Here is a 19,732-nt window from a genome sequence, read left to right as displayed (position 1 = left end):
AGCTCTTTTCACAGACTTTTTAAATGTTTATGTTGTATGTTAACATTATTGTAAAGTTCCTGTTGTGTTTTGATGCTTTGGTGATGTTTTTGTATAAACTTTCACATTTAACTGAGTTGAAAACGTCAATAAGTCGGATTTCATCATCTTCACATTTACTGATAATATTTACTCTCTGAGCTGCATTTCTGTGGAACTGGTTATCTTTAATCAGCACACACACACACACACACACACACACATACAACCACACACACACACACACACACAACCACACACACACACACACACACACACAACCACACACACACACACACACACACACACGATACTTGTTTTTTTCCTCTCAAATTTTTAGTAGTGTGCTTTTAGTTTCTTTAAAAGTTATGTGATTTATATACATATATATATATATATATATAAATAAATATGTATAAATATGTATATATATGTATAGATATTACTTCTAAAACATGAGGCGTTGATTGCGTGGGAGTGACTCTCTGCTACAGGAAATAACAAGAAGACTGTGACGGCATTAATGTGGCAGGAAGATGTCAGCCCGTCGTCATGGTAACACTAACACAGCCCTCCAAGCTGTGGTCTGTCAGCAGAATGTGATCACATTAAAGGTGATGAGAGCAGACGGACGGTACCTGAACATGGATCACCTGCTGCTGCTGCTGCTGCTGACTTCAGGTAGGACTCTGATTTAAACACCACGTCATTATGGAATTATATTTGGATTGATCTTTAAATCAACAACACACTGATCACATATACGCTTGTTGTAAACTTTTCTTTGACTAAATATTGTTCAGATTGTATTCATTACTTTTCATTTATTATTAAACAATGTTTATTTATTAATTTACATACACAAATATATATTGAACAAGACACAGTTAAAATTTAATAGGAATTAAATTAATTAAAGTGGAAAAATAAAATAAAGTAAAATATTTTACAAGATTTTGCTTTATATAGCCACAGAGAGGGTAAAAAGTGTGAAGAGGTTAAAACTCCAGCAACACTTTGTAGTGATCAGAAGAAGATTTGTTGAATATAAAAACATTATTTTAGACCAACGTGTTTCGACTTGTTGCCTCCGTCAGGGTCATCATGAACCAGATCACAGACAACATTTAAACACGGTGTTAAACAGAGAAAGTAGATGAAGAAATAAAACTATCATCAAAACATATTTCTGTCAGTAATTAATATGATGGTTAGTTGGAGCTCCGCTGATGGGAAAACAGGAAATGATCACCTGACACTGACAGCTTTAATCTGATTGGAGTGTCTCAGCCCGCCCTGGTTGTCATGGTAACACAAACCACAGTCCTGTTATCTGTCATCTGCCAGCAGCTTCTGATCACGTGATCAGTGTCACAGAAATGCACCTCAGAGAGTCTAAACGTCATCTTCACTGGACTAAAACTTGATCTAAAGGTCGACTTTGTCCTTTTCCCTGATGATGAAATGGAAACGCCCACTCGTCAGATACAATCTATTATTATTTTAATTTAACATCCAGTCAGTGTGAATATGTTCAGTGATGATCTCTGTGCAGTGGTTTAGTTAGTTGATGAGTAGATTCAGACTGGTGACAGGAAATGATGCAGAGTGTGATCAGTGTGACTGATAAAGTATCTATCTATCTATCTATCTATCTATCTATCTATCTATCTATCTATCTATCTATCTATCTATCTATCTATCTATCTATCTATCTATCTATCTATCTATCTATCTATCTATCTATCTATCCATCCATCTATCTATCTATCTATCTATCATCTATCTATCTATCATCTATCTATCTATCTATCTATCTATCTGCATTAAGTTACAGCTGATGCTAACACACACGTTTCCTGCTGCTGCTTCACATTAAAACACCTCATCTGGACCAACACAGGAGGCTTTTATTGTGAAGCAGCCACAAGAAATACAATGTCTTCATTACTGAGGTCAACAAAACAAAACAGCAGCCATTTTATTCATGTTCCTGTCAGGTTGATATGTTGATTGAAGTAACAGTTTGAGAGAAGTTATTAATAACATCTAAAAAAACATATAAACGTTTCTGAGAATTCCTCCACAGCGGCATCATTATCACTATGACCACTAGAGGCTGCTGCCTAACAACAAATGTAAATATGGCTCTAAATATGTAAATGTTAATATGTAAATATGGCTCTAAATATGTAAATGTTAATATGTAAATATGGCTCTAAATATGTAAATGTTAATATGTAAATATGGCTCACAACAGGCTGCTGACAGCTGACATATAAGAATGTTTTTGAGAGGTTCCACAGTAACGTGGAAGTTCAAAGACAAGAGTGAATTAACAGTCACTTTCTGGAGGTTTCTTTTTCTTTTTATTCACTAGCAGATTTCTGTTTGACAACTAGTTCCCTTACTTCTGTAAGTAAGTAAGTAAGTAAGTAAACTTTATTTATATAGCACCTTTCACAGACAGAAGTCACAAAGTGCTTCACATAAAAATCATACACATAACATAAAAATGTACATACAAGTTTTAAAAGACCAAAACAACAGCAATTTAAACAACCATAGCAGTCCCGAAACAATTAATCAAAAGCCTGAACAAATAAAAAAATATGATATGATATGTACTGTAATTGTTGCTGTTCAAACATTTTAAACTGTGGTGGTTTTAATCTGTACTTATTATTATTATTATTATTATTGTTAGTAGTAGTTTTATTACTATTATTAATAGTAATGATAACTATTATTATTGTTGTTATTATTATTATTATTAATATTATTGTCATCATCATACCTTGTATTATCTTTACAAAACAACCTGAGAGAGTTCATTCTGTCCACAGCTCCAATCATGCTGCTTTATTCTGATGTTTATCTTCTGATTTTGTTGTCAGGACTCCAGGCTGAAGGAAAACTCAACTCACCAGGTAGAGAAGAGAAATATAAAATAGAGAACAGAGAAATAATGAATCATTAAAGCAGAATAAGCAGCCAGCTGTAGCAGTTTAATTTAAATTAAATTCACCTCTTTTACTGATGACTCTCTTGTTTGTGTTCAGAGTCTGTCAGGTTGGTGGGACGAAAGAGTCGCTGTGCAGGAACACTGGAGCTGAAACATAAAGGAGAATGGAGACCAGTGGGTGACTCTGACTGGACCCTGAAGACAGCAGCAGTTGTCTGTCGAAAGTTAGACTGTGGTTCTGCTGTTTCTGTAGAATGGAGAGAGGAGTCCTCATACAGATTTGTGTGGTTGATCAGATATAACTGTGTTCTGTCTGGATCTGCTCTGAGGGAGTGTGTAGCATCACCAGGTTTCACTCCCTCCATCCTGGATCTCACCTGTTCAGGTAATTGACTTAATCACCTTGACATCATCCATTGGTTTGTGGACTGCCTGTTTGAATATCCAGTTCAGTGTTACGCCTGTCGCCATCTTGTTTTACGTCCGTCGCCGTCATTGTGACCGGGAGAGACCAGGGAGGTGGGAGGACGGGAATATCTAAAAATAAACTGATAACACCAGAACAAAGTGTTACTTACCTTAATAACGTAATAATATCATTATCTTGAAATAAAGAGATCATTTCATGTAATAACATAATAAATATATTGTTCAAACCTGAAAAACATACTGTTATAACAATAAACTTAGAACTTAATAAACTCCAGGAGTGAAATGCTTTTACCAGCTCATATATTAGACTGTTCTGAGAGGACAGTTCATGCATTAATACTTACCTGGTCTGAGAAAGGAACGATGCAGATCTCGGCAGGTAATAAAATATAGTCCCACCTCTGCATATTGCATCCATAACTTTATCTCAGCACATATATTGGGCCATTAGATAGTGTGAGTTACATTAATTTATTAACAAGGTAAGATGATTTAGGGATGATGCATATAAAATAAATAAAACTGTGACAGGAATCAAATGGTATCATTATCTGCACATATTTCACCGACTTTGACAAAAAAAAAATTGTAACAAAACGCGGAGTCTAAAAAAACACTGATGAGTCTAAACTTTCATAAACTAAAGACAGCATTACATCACCATTGACAAAGCACACAAAGAGCGTTGTATGTTTTTTAATAAGGATCATCCAAGTGTTCAACTTAACATGGAACATTTAACACTACAGAAAGACACAAGTGGGATATAACAAGACGCAAAAATAACCAGTCAGACGGAGTTCAGTGTGTTCTGTCTCAGCAGAGCGTGCCCCATCTAGACCTGAGTACTGCAAGTACACAATTAAACTACAGGTGTGATCAGCTTTTATTGTAGTTTAGGAGCTACAGATCATACAACTGTACTTTGATGTCATAATGTGTTCCTGTTACACAAAATGTGTAAAAGTCAGCAGGTCTGTGATGTTGTGTGGTTTGAAAACATTCAAACTTGTTATTGTTCCAATGTTGGAATTCTGCTCCATCCAGTTTGATTCACTGATTTGTTGTTCATGACATCTTTGTATTTAGTGTCTGGTGTCTTTTACCTCTCTGTTTCTCTTCTCTCTCCTCTCCAGACTCTGTCAGGCTGGTGGATGGGACCAGTCTGTGCTCAGGCAGACTGGAGCTGAAGTCTGACCAGTCTAACCAGAGCTGGTCCTCAGTGTGTGAAGCTGACTTTGACCAGCAGGATGCAGAGGTGGTCTGCAGGGAGCTTGGCTGTGGGGCTCCTTCAGTCCTCCAGGGGGCGCTCTATGGAGAAGGGGAGGCTCCAATGTGGACCAAAGAGTTCCAGTGTGGAGGAGATGAGTCTGCTCTCCTGGACTGTAGAAGCTCAGGCTCAGATAGAAACACCTGCTCACCTGGCAGAGCTGTTGGACTCACCTGCTCAGGTAGAAGAGGAGCTGCAGCTTTCATTTGGTTCATTTCTGTTCTCATCAAACTCACTTTATTCTTTTACTGATGACTCTCTTGTTTGTGTTCAGAGCCTGTCAGGTTGGTGGGAGGAGACAGTCACTGTGCAGGAACACTGGAGCTGAAACTGGGAGACTGGAGACCAGTGGGTGGCTATGAATGGACCCTGAAGACAGCAGCAGCTGCCTGCAGACAGTTAGACTGTGGTTCTGCTGTTTCTCTAGAACTGAGAGAGGAGTCCTCAGTCAGATCTGTGTGGATGATCAGATCTGACCGTGTTCTGTCTGGATCTGCTCTGAGGGAGTGTGTAACATCAGCTTCTTCTTCTTCCCCCATTGTGAATCTCACCTGTTCAGGTAAGCCCATCAGTGACATCATCTATGACACCCAAGCACCAGCTAGAATGGCAGTGAACCGTCTCCTGCAGCCATGATGGAGTCTGCTGTAAAATACATGTCCAGTGCCTCAGCAGTGTCCTGGGTCTACCAACAACCAGCCTGAAAGGATTGGGTAGTCTTTATTATCCCTGAGGGGCAAGACATAAACACATAAAAACATACAATAAATAAATCATCATTAGTGCAATGAGCTTTGAATAAGATCAGTGAGAGTGCATCAGTTCTTGTTAAAGTGTCCTCAGCTGAAGGAACAAATGATGTTAAATATCTGTTTGATTTGGCCTTCCTATGGGAAGTGTACCTCCGTCCTGAAGACAAGAGGTGAACCCCCCCCCACACACACACACACACACACACACTTTTAGAGGACAACTTTATTTTTATTTACAGATCAAGAAAAGATCAAACAACTTAAACAGAAAATAAGGTAAATAATAAAAAATAAAGAGTAGATCTTTCCAACACCAGTTGTTGTTCACGTTGATTTCTGATAGTTAATAGGTAGGAGGAGTGTGTGAGTGTGTGTGTGTGAGTGTGTGTGTGTGTGTGTGTGTGTGTGTGTGTGAGTGTGTGTGTGTGTGTGAGTGAAAGTGTGTGTGTACTTTGTATTTATAAGTGTTTGTATATATGTGTGGATATTTCAGGGGGGAAAGAGGGTGTGTTGCAAAGTTCTGTGGAATTGGGATCAGGCGTTTGTAGAGGTGGATTTTTTTAATAAATGTAGACCAAGTTTTGTTGAATCGGGGTATATTGTGATTAATTGATGCTGACATTTTTTCCATTGGGATTTGGTCTATTAACAAATTCTTCCAGTGTGTGATGTTCAGTTTTTTTCTTGTTTTCCAGTTTAGGAGGATTGTTTTCTTGGCGACAGCCAGGGCTGTAAATAGTGTAGTTATGGTGGGATTATGTAATTGTATTGATGATATGTCTCCTAAAAGGCAGAGTTGAGGGGATAGAGGGACGCGGCAGTCTAATATCTGTGATAGATGATCTGTGACTTGTATCCAAAATTGTCTAATTGGTGTCCAGTACCAGAAAGCATGCATGTAATTGTCTGTGGTGTGCTGTGTGCAATAGGTGCATTGATCTGATGCAGTGAAGCCCATTTTATGTAATCTCTCACCTGTGTAGTGTGTTCTGTGGTTAACCTTGAATTGAATAAGTTGTAAATTTGGGATTTTGCAGTGAGTGAAGTTATTTTTACATATTTGTGACCAGAAATCTGTATTTGGAGTGATGGAGAGATCCTGTTCCCACTTAGAGGTTGGGAGAAAAACTGAAGTGTCAGTAGTGTTTAGAAATGTATATATCGTTGAGAGTAATTTAACAGAGCCGGAAATCTTTGAAAAGTCATTTATGATAATTGTTTGGTCTTGAGTGTTAAATGTGTTGTTGATTTTAGGAGTAATGGTAGACTTGATCTGTAAGTATTGGAGATATTGACTGTTACAAATGTTGAACTTTTGGATTAGTTGTTGAAAATTGATGATTTTGGAATCCTGTACAATATGCAGGAGATGTGTGATACCTTTTTGTTTCCATGACATGAAGTTTAATGGTTTCCTGTTTATTGTAAAATCTGGGTTGTTCCAAATTGGTGAACGAGTGGATGGTGCAACCATGGAGCCTTTGATACGGAATATTTTCCACCAAGCTGTCAGAGCTGAGGCTGTGGAAATGTTCTGGAAACAGGTGTCATTTTTAATTGTTTGGCTGATGAATGGGAGGTCTGAAAGGTTTATGTTCTTGCAAAGTGCCTGTTCGGTTTCCAACCAGTGTGAATCGTGATGTGAAGGGGTGAGCCATTGTTTTAAATATTTTAATTGACTTGTGTTAGAAAAACTGCATGAGGAAACCTTGAAAATTGAATAATCTGACACCAACAGAGAATCCCTCACCATTTTTCTGCGCAGATCGTTGATGGGGAAATGATGAGCAGGAGGACGTGCGAGTTCTCAGTTTAACAAAAGTTTATTACAATACGTCAAAAAATGCAGTTACAGAGCTCTGGCTTCAAATCTACATGTCCCTGAATCCAAACAGACGGGTTTCAGTTCGTGAAGTCTGAGCCGCGTCTCTATCCCTACGAACCCATTAAATCCTCACAATTGTTTACAAAACATGCTGGTCGATTTCTTCCAGGAAGTTCCGCCTTCTTCATCCGCTGATTCGCCAGTTTTAATCAATACAAGGGCACGTCATGCCACCTGGGAATACGATCTTGCTGCCCCGAACAAGGCCGTGACATCAAGTCCTGACCTGGCTTCTTCTCCAGAACATTCAACAAAAACCTCCTGCCTTGTTATGTCTTACAGATATATTATGTCTTACAGAGCCACTTATTTTTTCAATGTCTAAATGTATTCTAAAGTCTAAAAAATATGAAACACAATATATTCTTTGTGATTATAGAATCTTAATCAGTTTAAGCAAATGAATTATATGTAATCAAAGTAATCACAGTTTCTAAATCAACATTAACACACAAACATAATCATTGTATCAAAATCATATTGCATGATTAATTTAAATGCATAGAGAGAGATATTACATCCAAGGTTTGACCTTTGATAGTGACCTGCGTCACGCACAGAGACAGACAACAGAGAAGTAGAAATCAAGCAATCAAATCATTTAACAAAATAGAGAATAATCTATTTATTCTAACACTTGACAGGTGATATAATTCAAAGTTGGGTGCATCTAGTCCTCCTTGACACTTGGGTTTTTGTAGTGTTGATAGTTTTATGTGGGGTGAGGGAATTAAGCCAGGGTAAATTTGGAAGTGAAGGGATCATGGTGAAAAGGTAATTGATTTTTGGGAGGACTGACATTTTTATTGTTGAGATTCTTTCTGACAGTGAGATTGGTAGATTTGTCCAGCGATTGAGGTGATTGTGTATTGATTTGAGTAATGGTGCGTAATTTAGATTGAACAGCTCTGAAAGCTTGTGGGATATGTGGATTCCTAAATATTTAATATTTCCTGTGGGAAGGTGAAACTGTGAGGTGAGGGCTGCCACATCCCTTTGGTCCATGCATAGAGGTAGGATGGTGGATTTGGATAAGTTGATGGAGTAGTTGGATAGAGATGAGAATGATTCAATGACTGACAGACATTCTTGCAGTGGTGAGTGGGGTTCTTGAAGGAGGATCAACACATCGTCTGCATAGAGGATTGTTTTGTGTTCTGTTGATATTGACCTGATACCTTTGATGTTATTGTTTTGTCGTATACTGGCTGCAAGTGGCGCCAAGAAAATTGTAAAGAGTGACGGAGAGAGTGGACATCCTTGTCTGGTGCCGTTGTGAAGTGTGAATTGTTGTGAAGTTAACCCATTAGTTGTGATAGTGGCTGTTGGTGAAGTGTATAGTGCCTTGATCCAGCTAATGAATGACTCTCCGAATCCAAATTTTTGTAGTGTTATGAAAAGGAATGACCAATTGACTCTATCAAAAGCTTTTTATGCATCTAATGAGAGGATTAGAGGTCAGTGCGCCCAAAGAAAAAGGAAATTTACAAGAACGTTATGCTGCGTTTCAGATAACTCTGAGCTCAGGCTTTTCAGACCCTCTACTTGAAAAAGTGCATTGAATTGCAACCAAATGTCGGTGCTCCCACTCGGGAACCTGAAAAAAAAATCTGGGGAATTAGGTGTTTACATCACACAACAATAGGTGGTGTTAATGTCTGGAACGCTTTGAAGAAGCGAATTTTGGAGTTTGCAACGGGTAGTTCCCGAGTTCCGAGTTGTCATGAACGCAGCATTAGCGCGCACGAGAACTCTCGATATGTTATCACGTTATCGCATTATCGCGTGATGGCAGGACGACAGACAGCAACATGCGGGGTTTAAAGTTGGCAACAAAGTTGAAAGAGCTGACAGAAGGCAAAAAACTACCAAGAAACACCTCAAACTAATTGAATGGTTACAAAAGAAAAAAAGTACTGGCTGGGAATGTCAAGTGTCAACCGGTGTCACCATAAAATGAAGCTGAAGAAAAAGGTTGCCTCCGTGGACCGATTTGAATGGTAGGTAACGTTAACTAACGTTATGGGGTCACTTTTTCTGGTCATTGACCAGGCTAACTAGGCCTGCTTTACATGTCAGGGAGACTAGTGGTGCTCTACAGCAGCTAATGGGGATCCTAACAAATAAACATAAATAGTGCAACGTCCAATAAATGGCAAACAATTATTTGTAGGCTACTACAGCTGCATTGTCTGTGTAAAGCTAATGTCAAGTGTACATTCTCCATGCTAATAAATCCTCTGGAATTTAATATAAATTGTGATATAGTGATAACATATTGCTTGAACTCTCCCTGACACAGATATAGAAATAATATTGTGTGTGTGCTAATGTGTGTGTCTTGTCATGTCAGTTAATTTTCAGAACCCCCCTCACTTTTTTTTTTTTCAGCATGCATATACTTGTACCATATTCAAAAATATTACCTCTACCCGGTAACCACGGTTGTTTTCTTGCCTGTCAGGCAGGGTTTGTTTGTAATTATTCTTTATATTCTATTATTATTATTATTGTTATTATTATTATTAAGCTATGCTTAATGTACATAAGGCCTTAGCCTTGGATAAAGATAATTAACCGTCTTCCACTTCTCCAAATAGTGTTCAGAGTTCAGCCTCCTTCAGATTAAAAATACTACTGTATATTGATTAGAGTTGTCACATTACCAAAATGAGTAACCACGATACTATACCAGACAAAGTATTACGGTTCTGGGTATTATCACAATACCACTGCCTTTTTTTAAATGATCTGCAATGTATTTATACAAGTTATAATATTGTTTGGTGCATGATAAACATAAATTAAATGCATCACTCTACTGGAATGTGCTACCCACTCATGGGAGAATATGAAGTATTGATAAAGAAGACAATGATCAAAACAGTTTTAAATATTCAGTGTCAATATTTGTCTATATTTTGAAAGTTGTTGACAAAACTACACCAGGTACATCAATAGCAGGTTAGCTTTAAGTAAGCCTGAATTCATTTATGGGTTGCTCTAAATTAGTCATGGGTTTTGACTGAACTTATTTTATACTATTTCAAGGTTTTCTCAAGGACTGAGATTGCGCCAGCTTGATTTCATGATGGACAACGTTGCTGGGTCCTCAAGAACGCCATCAAGAATGGCAACGCAACTGAGGGAGGTCTGCGTGACAGCGATGGAGAGACTGCGTCGGACAGAGCATTGCCATATAAGAGGATCAAGAAGAGGACAGATGTTGATGTTGTGTCAAAGTTCTCCTATTCTCCTAACTAATTGATGTTATCTACAACTGTTTTTATGTTTAAAATAAAAGATGTAAAATGTTTTATATGTGATTGCTCCAACTACATTTCAACTAATAGTGGTTAATAATGCTTATTTACAACTGTTATGCATTTCCTGTGGGATACTTGTTTACACTTTGCAATAAGGGTCCAAAAAGCATTCACTAATGGCTACCTATGGTTAAGTAATGCTTACAAGGCACGCATACTAAGGGTTAGTGTCAGGTTACTAAGAACAACTTTCCTGTGTGGGTAGGAACACCGTGGTCCTGGAGCTCAAGCCCAGTCTCCCTGCTCCTCTCACCCACACACAAGCGCCCTGTGCTGGGTGACCAGCCTCCAGAGCTCCAATAAGATCTGGAGGCTGGTCAGCACTCCGACCCTCAACGATACCGGCACTAGTACTGGTACTGACGACGGCAAAGGTATCAGCAATGGCACTGGTAGGCAACTGTTGATGGCTACGGCACTGGTACTGGCAACAACAAATTCACGGAGGCTACTGTGCCGCTCTGGGAACGAAGTAGCAGAGAGTTGCCCTTCTCAGCCAGAGTACCAGTACCACGAATCCTACATAGTGTTGCTTTAATGCCCATCAAGGTAACATGTACGCCATATAGCTCATGATTAATGCATTAATTAGCTTTAGCTTAATTGCTTATTCCCTCCAAATAAACACCGTCAGTAAATGATAACTAGAGACATTAACAGTTTACTAATATATTAACTAATGTGTTACTTAATGCTGATTAGTGCATACTTAATGATAACTAATTACATTATTCAACCTTTATTAATGCTTAATAATTTATTAACTTACTTTGAGTAGTAAGCATTAACTAACCGCTTATTAATACATTAACTAATGTGTTACCTAATGCTAACTAATACATAATAATGATTGTTCATGTATTATCAAACAGTTAATTAATGCTTAATAATGCACTAACTAACGTTAATTAAGGGACCCTTATTGTAAAGTGTTACCCCAATTTGTATTTCTGTAGTTCACATAAAATGTTATCAGTAGGATTAGTTGCATGAATGTTTTCGAGTTCTTTCATTTTCTTTTCCATTTCAAGTTCTAATTTTATGTCTTTTCGTTTTTTGTAGGAGTATGACATTATTTTGCCTCTTAAAACAGCTTTCCAGGTTTGCCAGAGTAGAGTTGGTGAGGTATTCGGAGAGTCATTCATTTCCATAAAGGATGTCCATTCTCTTAAAATAACTGTCACATTCTTGACCTCCAGCAGTGATGTGTTAAACCTCCATCTGGACGAAGTACTGGAGGTTCTTTTTGTGTGTAGTTTAGCCGATACTAATGCATGATCACTGATTGTGTTTGGATGGATTTGTGTTTCAAATATATCTGAATGTAATGAGTTGTTAAAGAGAATAAAGTCAATTCTAGAGTGAGTATGGTGTACTTTTGAAAAATGAGTGTATTCTCTGTCGTTAGGATGATTTAGCCTCCAGCTATCACCAAGACCCCAATCCTCCATATACTGTTTTAAGACTGTAGTAGATTTAAGTGTTCTGGTATTTCCTGTTGTGTTTGATTTATCTATTGTTGGATCAAGTGTTGTATTAAAATCCCCACCTATGATTAAGTTTGAGCTGGGTAGGTTTTTAAGGATAGAGAAGAAACTGTGAAAAAAGGAAGGGTCATCATTATTAGGGCCATAAAGATTAACTATTGTGATAGGGTTAGTATCAATGGATAAGTTGATGATAATATACCGTCCTTCTGGATCTGAAATTGTGTTTCTCTCTTTCATGAAGGCTTTCACAAGTTGCTCCGTGGACTGGTAGGTTTCCTTGTTTGTCTCAGACAGCCCGTGGAATATAATGTTGTCTCTCATGCTTCTGGATTGCATATATCGAGAATGTCATTGAACATTTTATCATTCCTTTGCTCGAGTTCAGTTGTCAGTTTTTTAAGATGATTTTGTTAGAGTTCGTTTTTTTGCAGAACAGATGAGAGGAGAATAAAATCCTTTTGACTATTTATTTAAGACAATAATGAAAGAGTAAAATGATGTACATCGACCTTCTCTGTTCAGAAATCACAGGCTGCAAAACAGTTAGCTGTAACCACCTCCCAGAAAAGGATGCCTAACTTACTTTTACACAGAGTTTTATAATATGAATGTGCGACTATCTGATTGGTCAAAAACAGTTGGGGCAGCACCATGGTTTAGACTCGGCCGGCCCATTACGTTGGCACGCAGGCTAGTCCTAGCCTCTTGGTGCTTCAGCTTCCGGTCAGCGCCCTGTGAGGAAAGGAGCTAACAGCACACTACTGTATCTTGTCTAGTGTTCGTCAGTATCTATCTCCACCTGGGCCCGTGGCCTTGAATTGGAGCACAAAGAGTGCTTCAGTTTTTTATCTGCTTGCCCCCAAATAATGTGGCGATGTGCAAAGCGTTATCAGTATGTCCTTTCTTTCGATACTCCTTATTTCTGTGTGCTGTGCCTGGCATATAAATGTGTTTTATAAATGTGTCTAAGCAGCATTCTTGCTAAAAGTCATAATGTGATTATTGCTATTTTTTATTAATCCCTAACAATTTACTTCGACTTGGAGTGAAGCGTGATCTTGCTTCAGGACTTTGATTAGGGAGTTGTTAAAGTCCATGGCTTGTTTCAGATCCTCGACGTCGTCTGACAACTTTTTTTAGCAGATCTAGCTTGTGAAGTTGTTTTTCCATGGCGTTTATCGATTCTTTTATGTGAAGCAGATCTTCTGAGCTGGTTGAGTCATCCTGTTCACTGGAGCTCAGTTGCGCTCTTCTTCGCTTGCTATCGCACCGCAAAGACATATTATTGTATATTGTGTCGATGTATAGTTCCAAATCTTCAATTGGCTCTTCTGCAAACGATTCCAGTTTGACTTGGTGAAGTTGTTGATTATTCAGTTACGTTTTTTTTTGCAGCAGGGTCGGCTAGTACGCGGTCTCACAGACTCGCCGCCATCTCCGTCATGCAGAGTCTAAAGGACACAGTCTACACCTACAAGAATAAAACATTTTAATAAGTGACCTGTGGATGTTAACAGACTCCTTCAGGTTATCCCCAGGTTATTCACTGATCACCATAACAGTCACCAATGACCTACTGGACAGGCCTTTGATCGGCTTAACTCAGCCAGGACCTCGTCACTTTGCTTTTTTGAACTCACAGTGAGTCTGATCTGCACAAAACTTTGTTCAAAGAATCTGTGGACGCCCATGATGAAACTTCTCTGGTTGTGTCTATCCACCTTACTCCTGGGGTGCTACTGTAGAAAGGATTATGGGTATGACTTCCTGTGAGATAGCTGAAGCAACAGTGAGCGAGTGGCCAACTGCCAATGGGGAAATACTTTGCCTTCAATGAAGCAAATACTGTTTTGTTCTGAAACAGATATTTAAAGGGCCATGATATATGTTTGACTTGGGGTTGTATGAGGTATTTATCCACAGTCAGTGTATCACCAACTGAAGAAGCAGCCAGGAGTAGCAGCACGGGATCTAATCAGAGTAACTCTACAGCTGTGGACAGGTGTCAGAGAAAACACATTTTAGTGACCGAAGGAAAGGAAAGCCTAATAAATCAGCATCAGTTTAAGGATATTTGGAGTAGCTGCAGTGTGCACCAACAACCACCAGGTGGCACATGTGAGCAGTGTAGACTGCAGCTTTGCTCTCTCTTCATAAAGGCCCATCACACAGTCAGCATACATTTCAGTATTTCTTTCATCAGTCCTGCAGATCATTTTCCATAATGGTTGATGTTTGTCCATTATAAGACACCGTAGTTGTAGTTGTTTCCTGACAGGAGGGCTCATGCCTTATGGGTAATGTAGTTGTTGTCACTGTTGATGTCAATTAAATTAGATTAAACTCAGATGTATCACTCGCAAATTTTATATTTCACTCATCTTCAGATTTTAGTTTTAAATCATTTTTAAATAATTTAGTTAAAAATGCGTTTTAATTGTTGGTCTGAACAACAAAAGGACCACACCACTGTCTTCATTGCTGCTGGTGTTTTTCGTCTTTTATTTAGTGTGTGGTGTCTTTTACCTCTCTGTTTCTCTTCTCTCTCCTCTCCAGACTCTGTCAGGCTGGTGAATGGGACCAGTCTGTGCTCAGGCAGACTGGAGCTGAAGTCTGACCAGTCTAACCAGAGCTGGTCCTCAGTGTGTGAAGCTGACTTTGACCAGCAGGATGCAGAGGTGGTCTGCAGGGAGCTTGGCTGTGGGGCTCCTTCAGTCCTCCAGGGGGCGCTCTATGGAGAAGGGGAGGCTCCAATGTGGACCAAAAAGTTCCAGTGTGGAGGAGATGAGTCTGCTCTCCTGGACTGTAGAAGCTCAGTCTCAGATAGAAACACCTGCTCACCTGGCAGAGCTGTTGGACTCACCTGCTCAGGTAGAAGAGGAGCTGCAGCTTTCATTTGGTTCATTTCTGTTCTCATCAAACTCACTTTATTCTTTTACTGATGACTCTCTTGTTTGTGTTCAGAACCAGGTGTCAGGTTGGTGGGAGGAGACAGTCGCTGTGCAGGAACACTGGAGGTGAAACAGGGAGACTGGAGACCAGTGGTTTATGATCTTTACCCTGGCTGGACCCTGAAGACAGCAGCAGCTGTCTGCAGAGAGTTAGACTGTGGTTCTGCTGTTTCTCTAGAACGGAGATGGGAGTCCTCAGAGAGATCTGTGTGGTGGATCAGCCCTGACTGTGTCCAGTCTGGATCTGCTCTGAGGGAGTGTGCATCTTCAGATTCCTCTGAGTCTATCCTGGATCTCGTCTGTTCAGGTAAGCCTGTCAGTGACATCATCTATGACATCATGAATGACAGAAATGTTTCCAGTGAGTTCCTTCCTCTGTCACAGTGACAGTCAGTGGTTTATAATGGACTGGACTGGAAACATCCTAAAGTGTAGAGAAATGTTCTTGTTTCTGGAGACATAGACTGCTGAGCTTCACCTGACAGGACACACCTGGAGGAACCTGCTGCTTCAGCCAATCACCTCTCTGTATTTACAGACCTGTTTCAGCCAATCACCTCTCTGTATTTACAGACCTGTTTCAGCCAATCACCTCTCTGTATTTACAGACCTGTTTCAGCCAATCACCTCTCTGTATTTACAGACCTGTTTCGGCCAATCACCTCTCTGTATTTACAGACCTGTTTCAGCCAATCACCTCTCTGTATTTACAGACCTGCTGCTTCAGCCCAACATCTCCTGGTCCTCCTCCATGGACGGGGTCTCTGAGGCCCAGCAGCAGCAGCATCAGGAGGAGTTCCAGGTTTTCAGAGGCTCCACCTTCACCATCAGCTGCTCCATCCAGCCTCAGTACCCAGGAGGCTCCTTCCAGCTCTCCTTCACCTCCTCCACCTCAGCAATCAACTACACCCAGCCAGTTGTCAATCACTCTGCTGACTTCCTGTTTCCTAACCTCACCCAGCCAGCTGTCAATCACTCTGCTGACTTCCTGTTTCCTAACCTCACCCAGCCAGCTGTCAATCACTCTGCTGACTTCCTGTTTCCTAACCTCACCCAGCCAGCTGTCAATCACTCTGCTGACTTCCTGTTTCCTAACCTCACCCAGCCAGCTGTCAATCACTCTGCTGACTTCCTGTTTCCTAACCTCACCCAGCCAGCTGTCAATCACTCTGCTGACTTCCTGTTTCCTGCTGCAGAGCCCGCCCACCAAGGAAGCTACAGCTGTGTTTATCACGTCCATGTTTTCTCTCATAACTTCTCCTCTGAGAGCCGTCAGCTCTCTGTCTCTGTTGTAGGTAAGCTGAATGTTTACAGGTTTGATAAGAAGATTCATCAAACAGACTGAAAATGATCAGCTGCCAACAGAGTTCATGCATGTTGTTGTTTCTGCAGTGACACTGGCCCTCATTTATCAAACGATCGTAGAAACGAGAGCAGATCTGAGCGGATATTTGGTCTTTCAACAGGGTTCACGTGGGATTTATCAAACGTTCGTATCTCACCAATCACAGCATTCACACAATCATTTAAATACCACGCACTATTATATATAATATATATGATATAATATAATATAATATATACCAGACTCAGATGGCTCGCCCCGAGAGTTTACGGCACCGAAGGACGCAATACGGATAAAAAGAGGATTTTCCCCCTAAAGTCTCTTTATTAGCAAAGTGCACCGTTACAAATAAACAGACATTTTACAGAAATACGCAGCGACGGAGGTTTATGAAATAAAAGTACTTTAAACTCAAACAAGTTCAGTGAATATTTTACATTTGGAGCACAGACTTAAAGTTTCCACAGCTTTGTGGTTGCAGCCAGGAGGTAAACAATGTTTTAATCCAAAAGAAGAGGAATTTCTCAGAGTCAGAAAGTGAAACGCTGACGTCCAACAGCTTCAACAACAAACTGGTTTAGTTTGGCAGCAGAAAAAGAGAAAAGGAAGGAAATCAGTGGTGCTGTCAGCAGAGTAGCAGTGGAGCATTCAACTCCTGGTGAGGTTGGAATATTTCATTTATACATCGTGATTATAAAGCCTAATAGCCTATATAATATGTAAATATTGCTATTATTATGATGGAGAGATATTATTCACTTCTTTACATTTAGTAATAATTCTGTCCCAGTCAGAGGAGCTGAGGCTGATTGGAATGTTTCTATTGGGTCAGAACCACCAGCAGGATAATAATAATAATAATAATAATAATAATAACAGTAAACAGAAGACAACAACATTTAATATCCTCGGCTAATATGCTGTTTAAAGAATTTCACGGTCGCAGGGTGTATTTATTTTTAATGAGGTTTTAGTAATAAATTATGTAGCTAAAACATGTTTTGGTTTGTCACCATTAAAACAAAACACACGGAGTTTGATCAGCTCCAGGCATCGATCAATAGTCTCAGATCAGTTCTCAGACGTGTCGACTTCACGCTGACTCTAATTTTTGTTCAGGAGCTGAGAGCAGACTGAGATCTGATCCTCCTCACGTCCAGACTGATAAATGTCGAGCCTTGTAGAAATGATCGTACGCCCACTTTACGCTCACTTTCTGGCGTACGCCCGTTTGATAAATGAGGACAACTGTGACTCCTGTCGTTGTGTTACACAGCTCATATAGTAACCAAACGTATACAAAGTGTATAATGACAACAGCAAACACTGAACTGGAGGACAGAGCATGTTTGGTTACCAGGATAACTCTGGTTCTCTGAGAACTGAGTGAGATCTGTCCCAGCAGCCCTGAGCTCCTAACTCGCCATTTTCAAGAGGCGTTCCTCCAGCGGACAGAAGCCAGAAGATCCGTCACTCAGAGCTCAGAGAACCAGAGTTATCCTGGTAACCAAATGCTCTCTTTCCACCTCCCTCACTGTCTCACTGTGTGTGTGTGTGTGTGTGTTTGATCAGATCCATCAGATCCACCAGATCCATCAGATCCACCAGATCCACCAGATCCGAGACCTTTTATCATCAGAGCGGTCGTCCTGCCGCTGATTCTGATTCTGCTGGTGGCGAACATTGCCTCTTTCTTCTATTTTAAGGTACTGACACTCGTCTGTTGTTTAGACCGCCGACTGAAATGAAGCACTCTGTCTGTTTCATTGAACTGAAGAGAGCAGGAAGTGACATCTGTGTGCGTCATGTCTCTCCAGACCCACAGGGTCTACAGGGTGCAGAAGCCCCGCAGACGGGAGGACGTGGAGCTGGATTATTATAACCTGGGTGTTCCTGCAGCTGAGCGAGAGAGCTCCAGAGTCGGGCAGAGCGGCTGAAGGCTCTGCTCCCCATAGTGGTGAGGCAGACGGAGGCTACAGAGAGCAGGAGCAGGAGGAGCATCGGAGGGAGCAGGAGGAGGTGCAATGTGGAGGAGATGGGACGGATCAGGAGGGGCCAGGTTATGGATGGCCTTGAAGGTGTACAGGAGGATTTTATAAATGATGAGAGGTTTGACTGGGAGCCAGTGGAGTGGCTGGAGGACGGGCTGATGTGGTGGAATGAGGCGGTTTTTGAGATGATGAGCAGCAGAAGTTTGGATCATTTGAAGTTGATGGAGGAGCTTGTGAGGGAGACCAAAGAGGAGAGAGTTGCAGTAATCAATGTGGGAGGTGACAAGCATGGAAGTAGTGTTGGTTGAGGGAAGGGAGGAGACAGTTGATGCTGCCGAGGAGGAAATAAGCAGACCGGCTGATGTTCATACACTGCAGAAAAGACACTTTTTGGCCTCAAACAGTGATTTAAGTTGGTAAGACTTGGAAATATAAATTATTGACATTTATGGTATTAATGTAAGTTAGCACAACAAAGGAAGCCAGTTGTCTGCTCAAAAACAAGTTAGTGAGTTGTTGTTACTTATATCTTTAAGTTGGGGTTCACAACAAGGGACAATAGTTCTGATAACTCTTATTTCTTTGTTGTGAAATGCTGAAAGCCAACTTTCCGAGTTTAAGATGCACTTGAAGTCTCATTGTTGTTGTGCTGCCTCCAGCTGGAGTCCATACAGGAAATCAACCCTTAATTAAATTAATTAAAATGATTCGGGAATTTTATTCTGAGTTGTGTTGTGTAGTGTCGTACGTCGTTTGTTGGAGAAGGCAACCTGCACATTTTCAACATTTAAACACAAACAGGTTTTCAGTCATGAGCAAAAGCTAGCAGCTAACTGATGCTAGCGGCTAACCGATGCTAGCGGCTAACTGATGCTAGTGGCTAACTGATGCTAGCGGCTAACTGATGCTAACGGCCAACTGATGCTAGCGGCTAACTGATGCTAGCGGCTAACTGATGCTAGCGGCCAACTGATGCTAGCGGCTAACTGATGCTAGCGGCTAACTGATGTTAGCGGCTAACTGATGCTAGCGGCTAACTGATACTAGTGGCTAACCGATGCTAGCGGCTAACTGATGCTAGCGGCTAACTGATGCTAGCAGCTAACCGATGCTAGTGGCTAACTGATGCTAGCGGCTAACTGATGCTAGCAGCTAACTGATGCAAGCGGCTAACTGATGCTAGCGGCTAACTGATGCTAGCGGCTAACTGATGCTAGCAGCTAACCGATGCTAGCGGCTAACTGATGCTAGCGGCTAACTGATGTTAGCGGCTAACTGATGCTAGCGGCTAACTGATACTAGTGGCT

At 40.5% G+C, this 19,732-nt stretch overlaps 2 protein-coding genes across 2 annotated transcripts; both read left to right on the top strand.

Moving 5' to 3' along the window:
* The first annotated feature begins 554 nt into the window (after nucleotides 1–554).
* Nucleotides 555–15,342, top strand: LOC131982212 (scavenger receptor cysteine-rich type 1 protein M130-like). Its single transcript, XM_059346809.1, has 7 exons — nucleotides 555–699; nucleotides 2,916–2,948; nucleotides 3,081–3,218; nucleotides 4,552–4,866; nucleotides 4,960–5,244; nucleotides 14,695–14,888; nucleotides 15,268–15,342. The coding sequence occupies exons 1-7, from the start codon at nucleotides 555–557 to the stop codon at nucleotides 15,340–15,342; spliced, it is 1,185 nt and encodes a 394-aa protein (XP_059202792.1).
* An 86-nt stretch (nucleotides 15,343–15,428) lies between these two features.
* Nucleotides 15,429–18,386, top strand: LOC131982210 (uncharacterized). Its single transcript, XM_059346806.1, has 4 exons — nucleotides 15,429–15,450; nucleotides 15,803–16,384; nucleotides 18,007–18,140; nucleotides 18,252–18,386. Exons 1-4 carry the CDS (start codon nucleotides 15,429–15,431, stop codon nucleotides 18,369–18,371), a joined length of 858 nt encoding a protein of 285 aa, XP_059202789.1. The 3' UTR covers nucleotides 18,372–18,386.
* The last annotated feature ends 1,346 nt before the right edge of the window (nucleotides 18,387–19,732 follow it).

The sequence above is a fragment of the Centropristis striata genome, chromosome 12, assembly GCF_030273125.1.
Source record: "Centropristis striata isolate RG_2023a ecotype Rhode Island chromosome 12, C.striata_1.0, whole genome shotgun sequence".
In the NCBI taxonomy this organism is placed as follows: Eukaryota; Metazoa; Chordata; class Actinopteri; order Perciformes; family Serranidae; genus Centropristis; species Centropristis striata.
The sequence above is the reverse complement of the archived record's forward strand: the minus strand, read 5'-3'. Positions and strand labels throughout refer to the sequence as shown.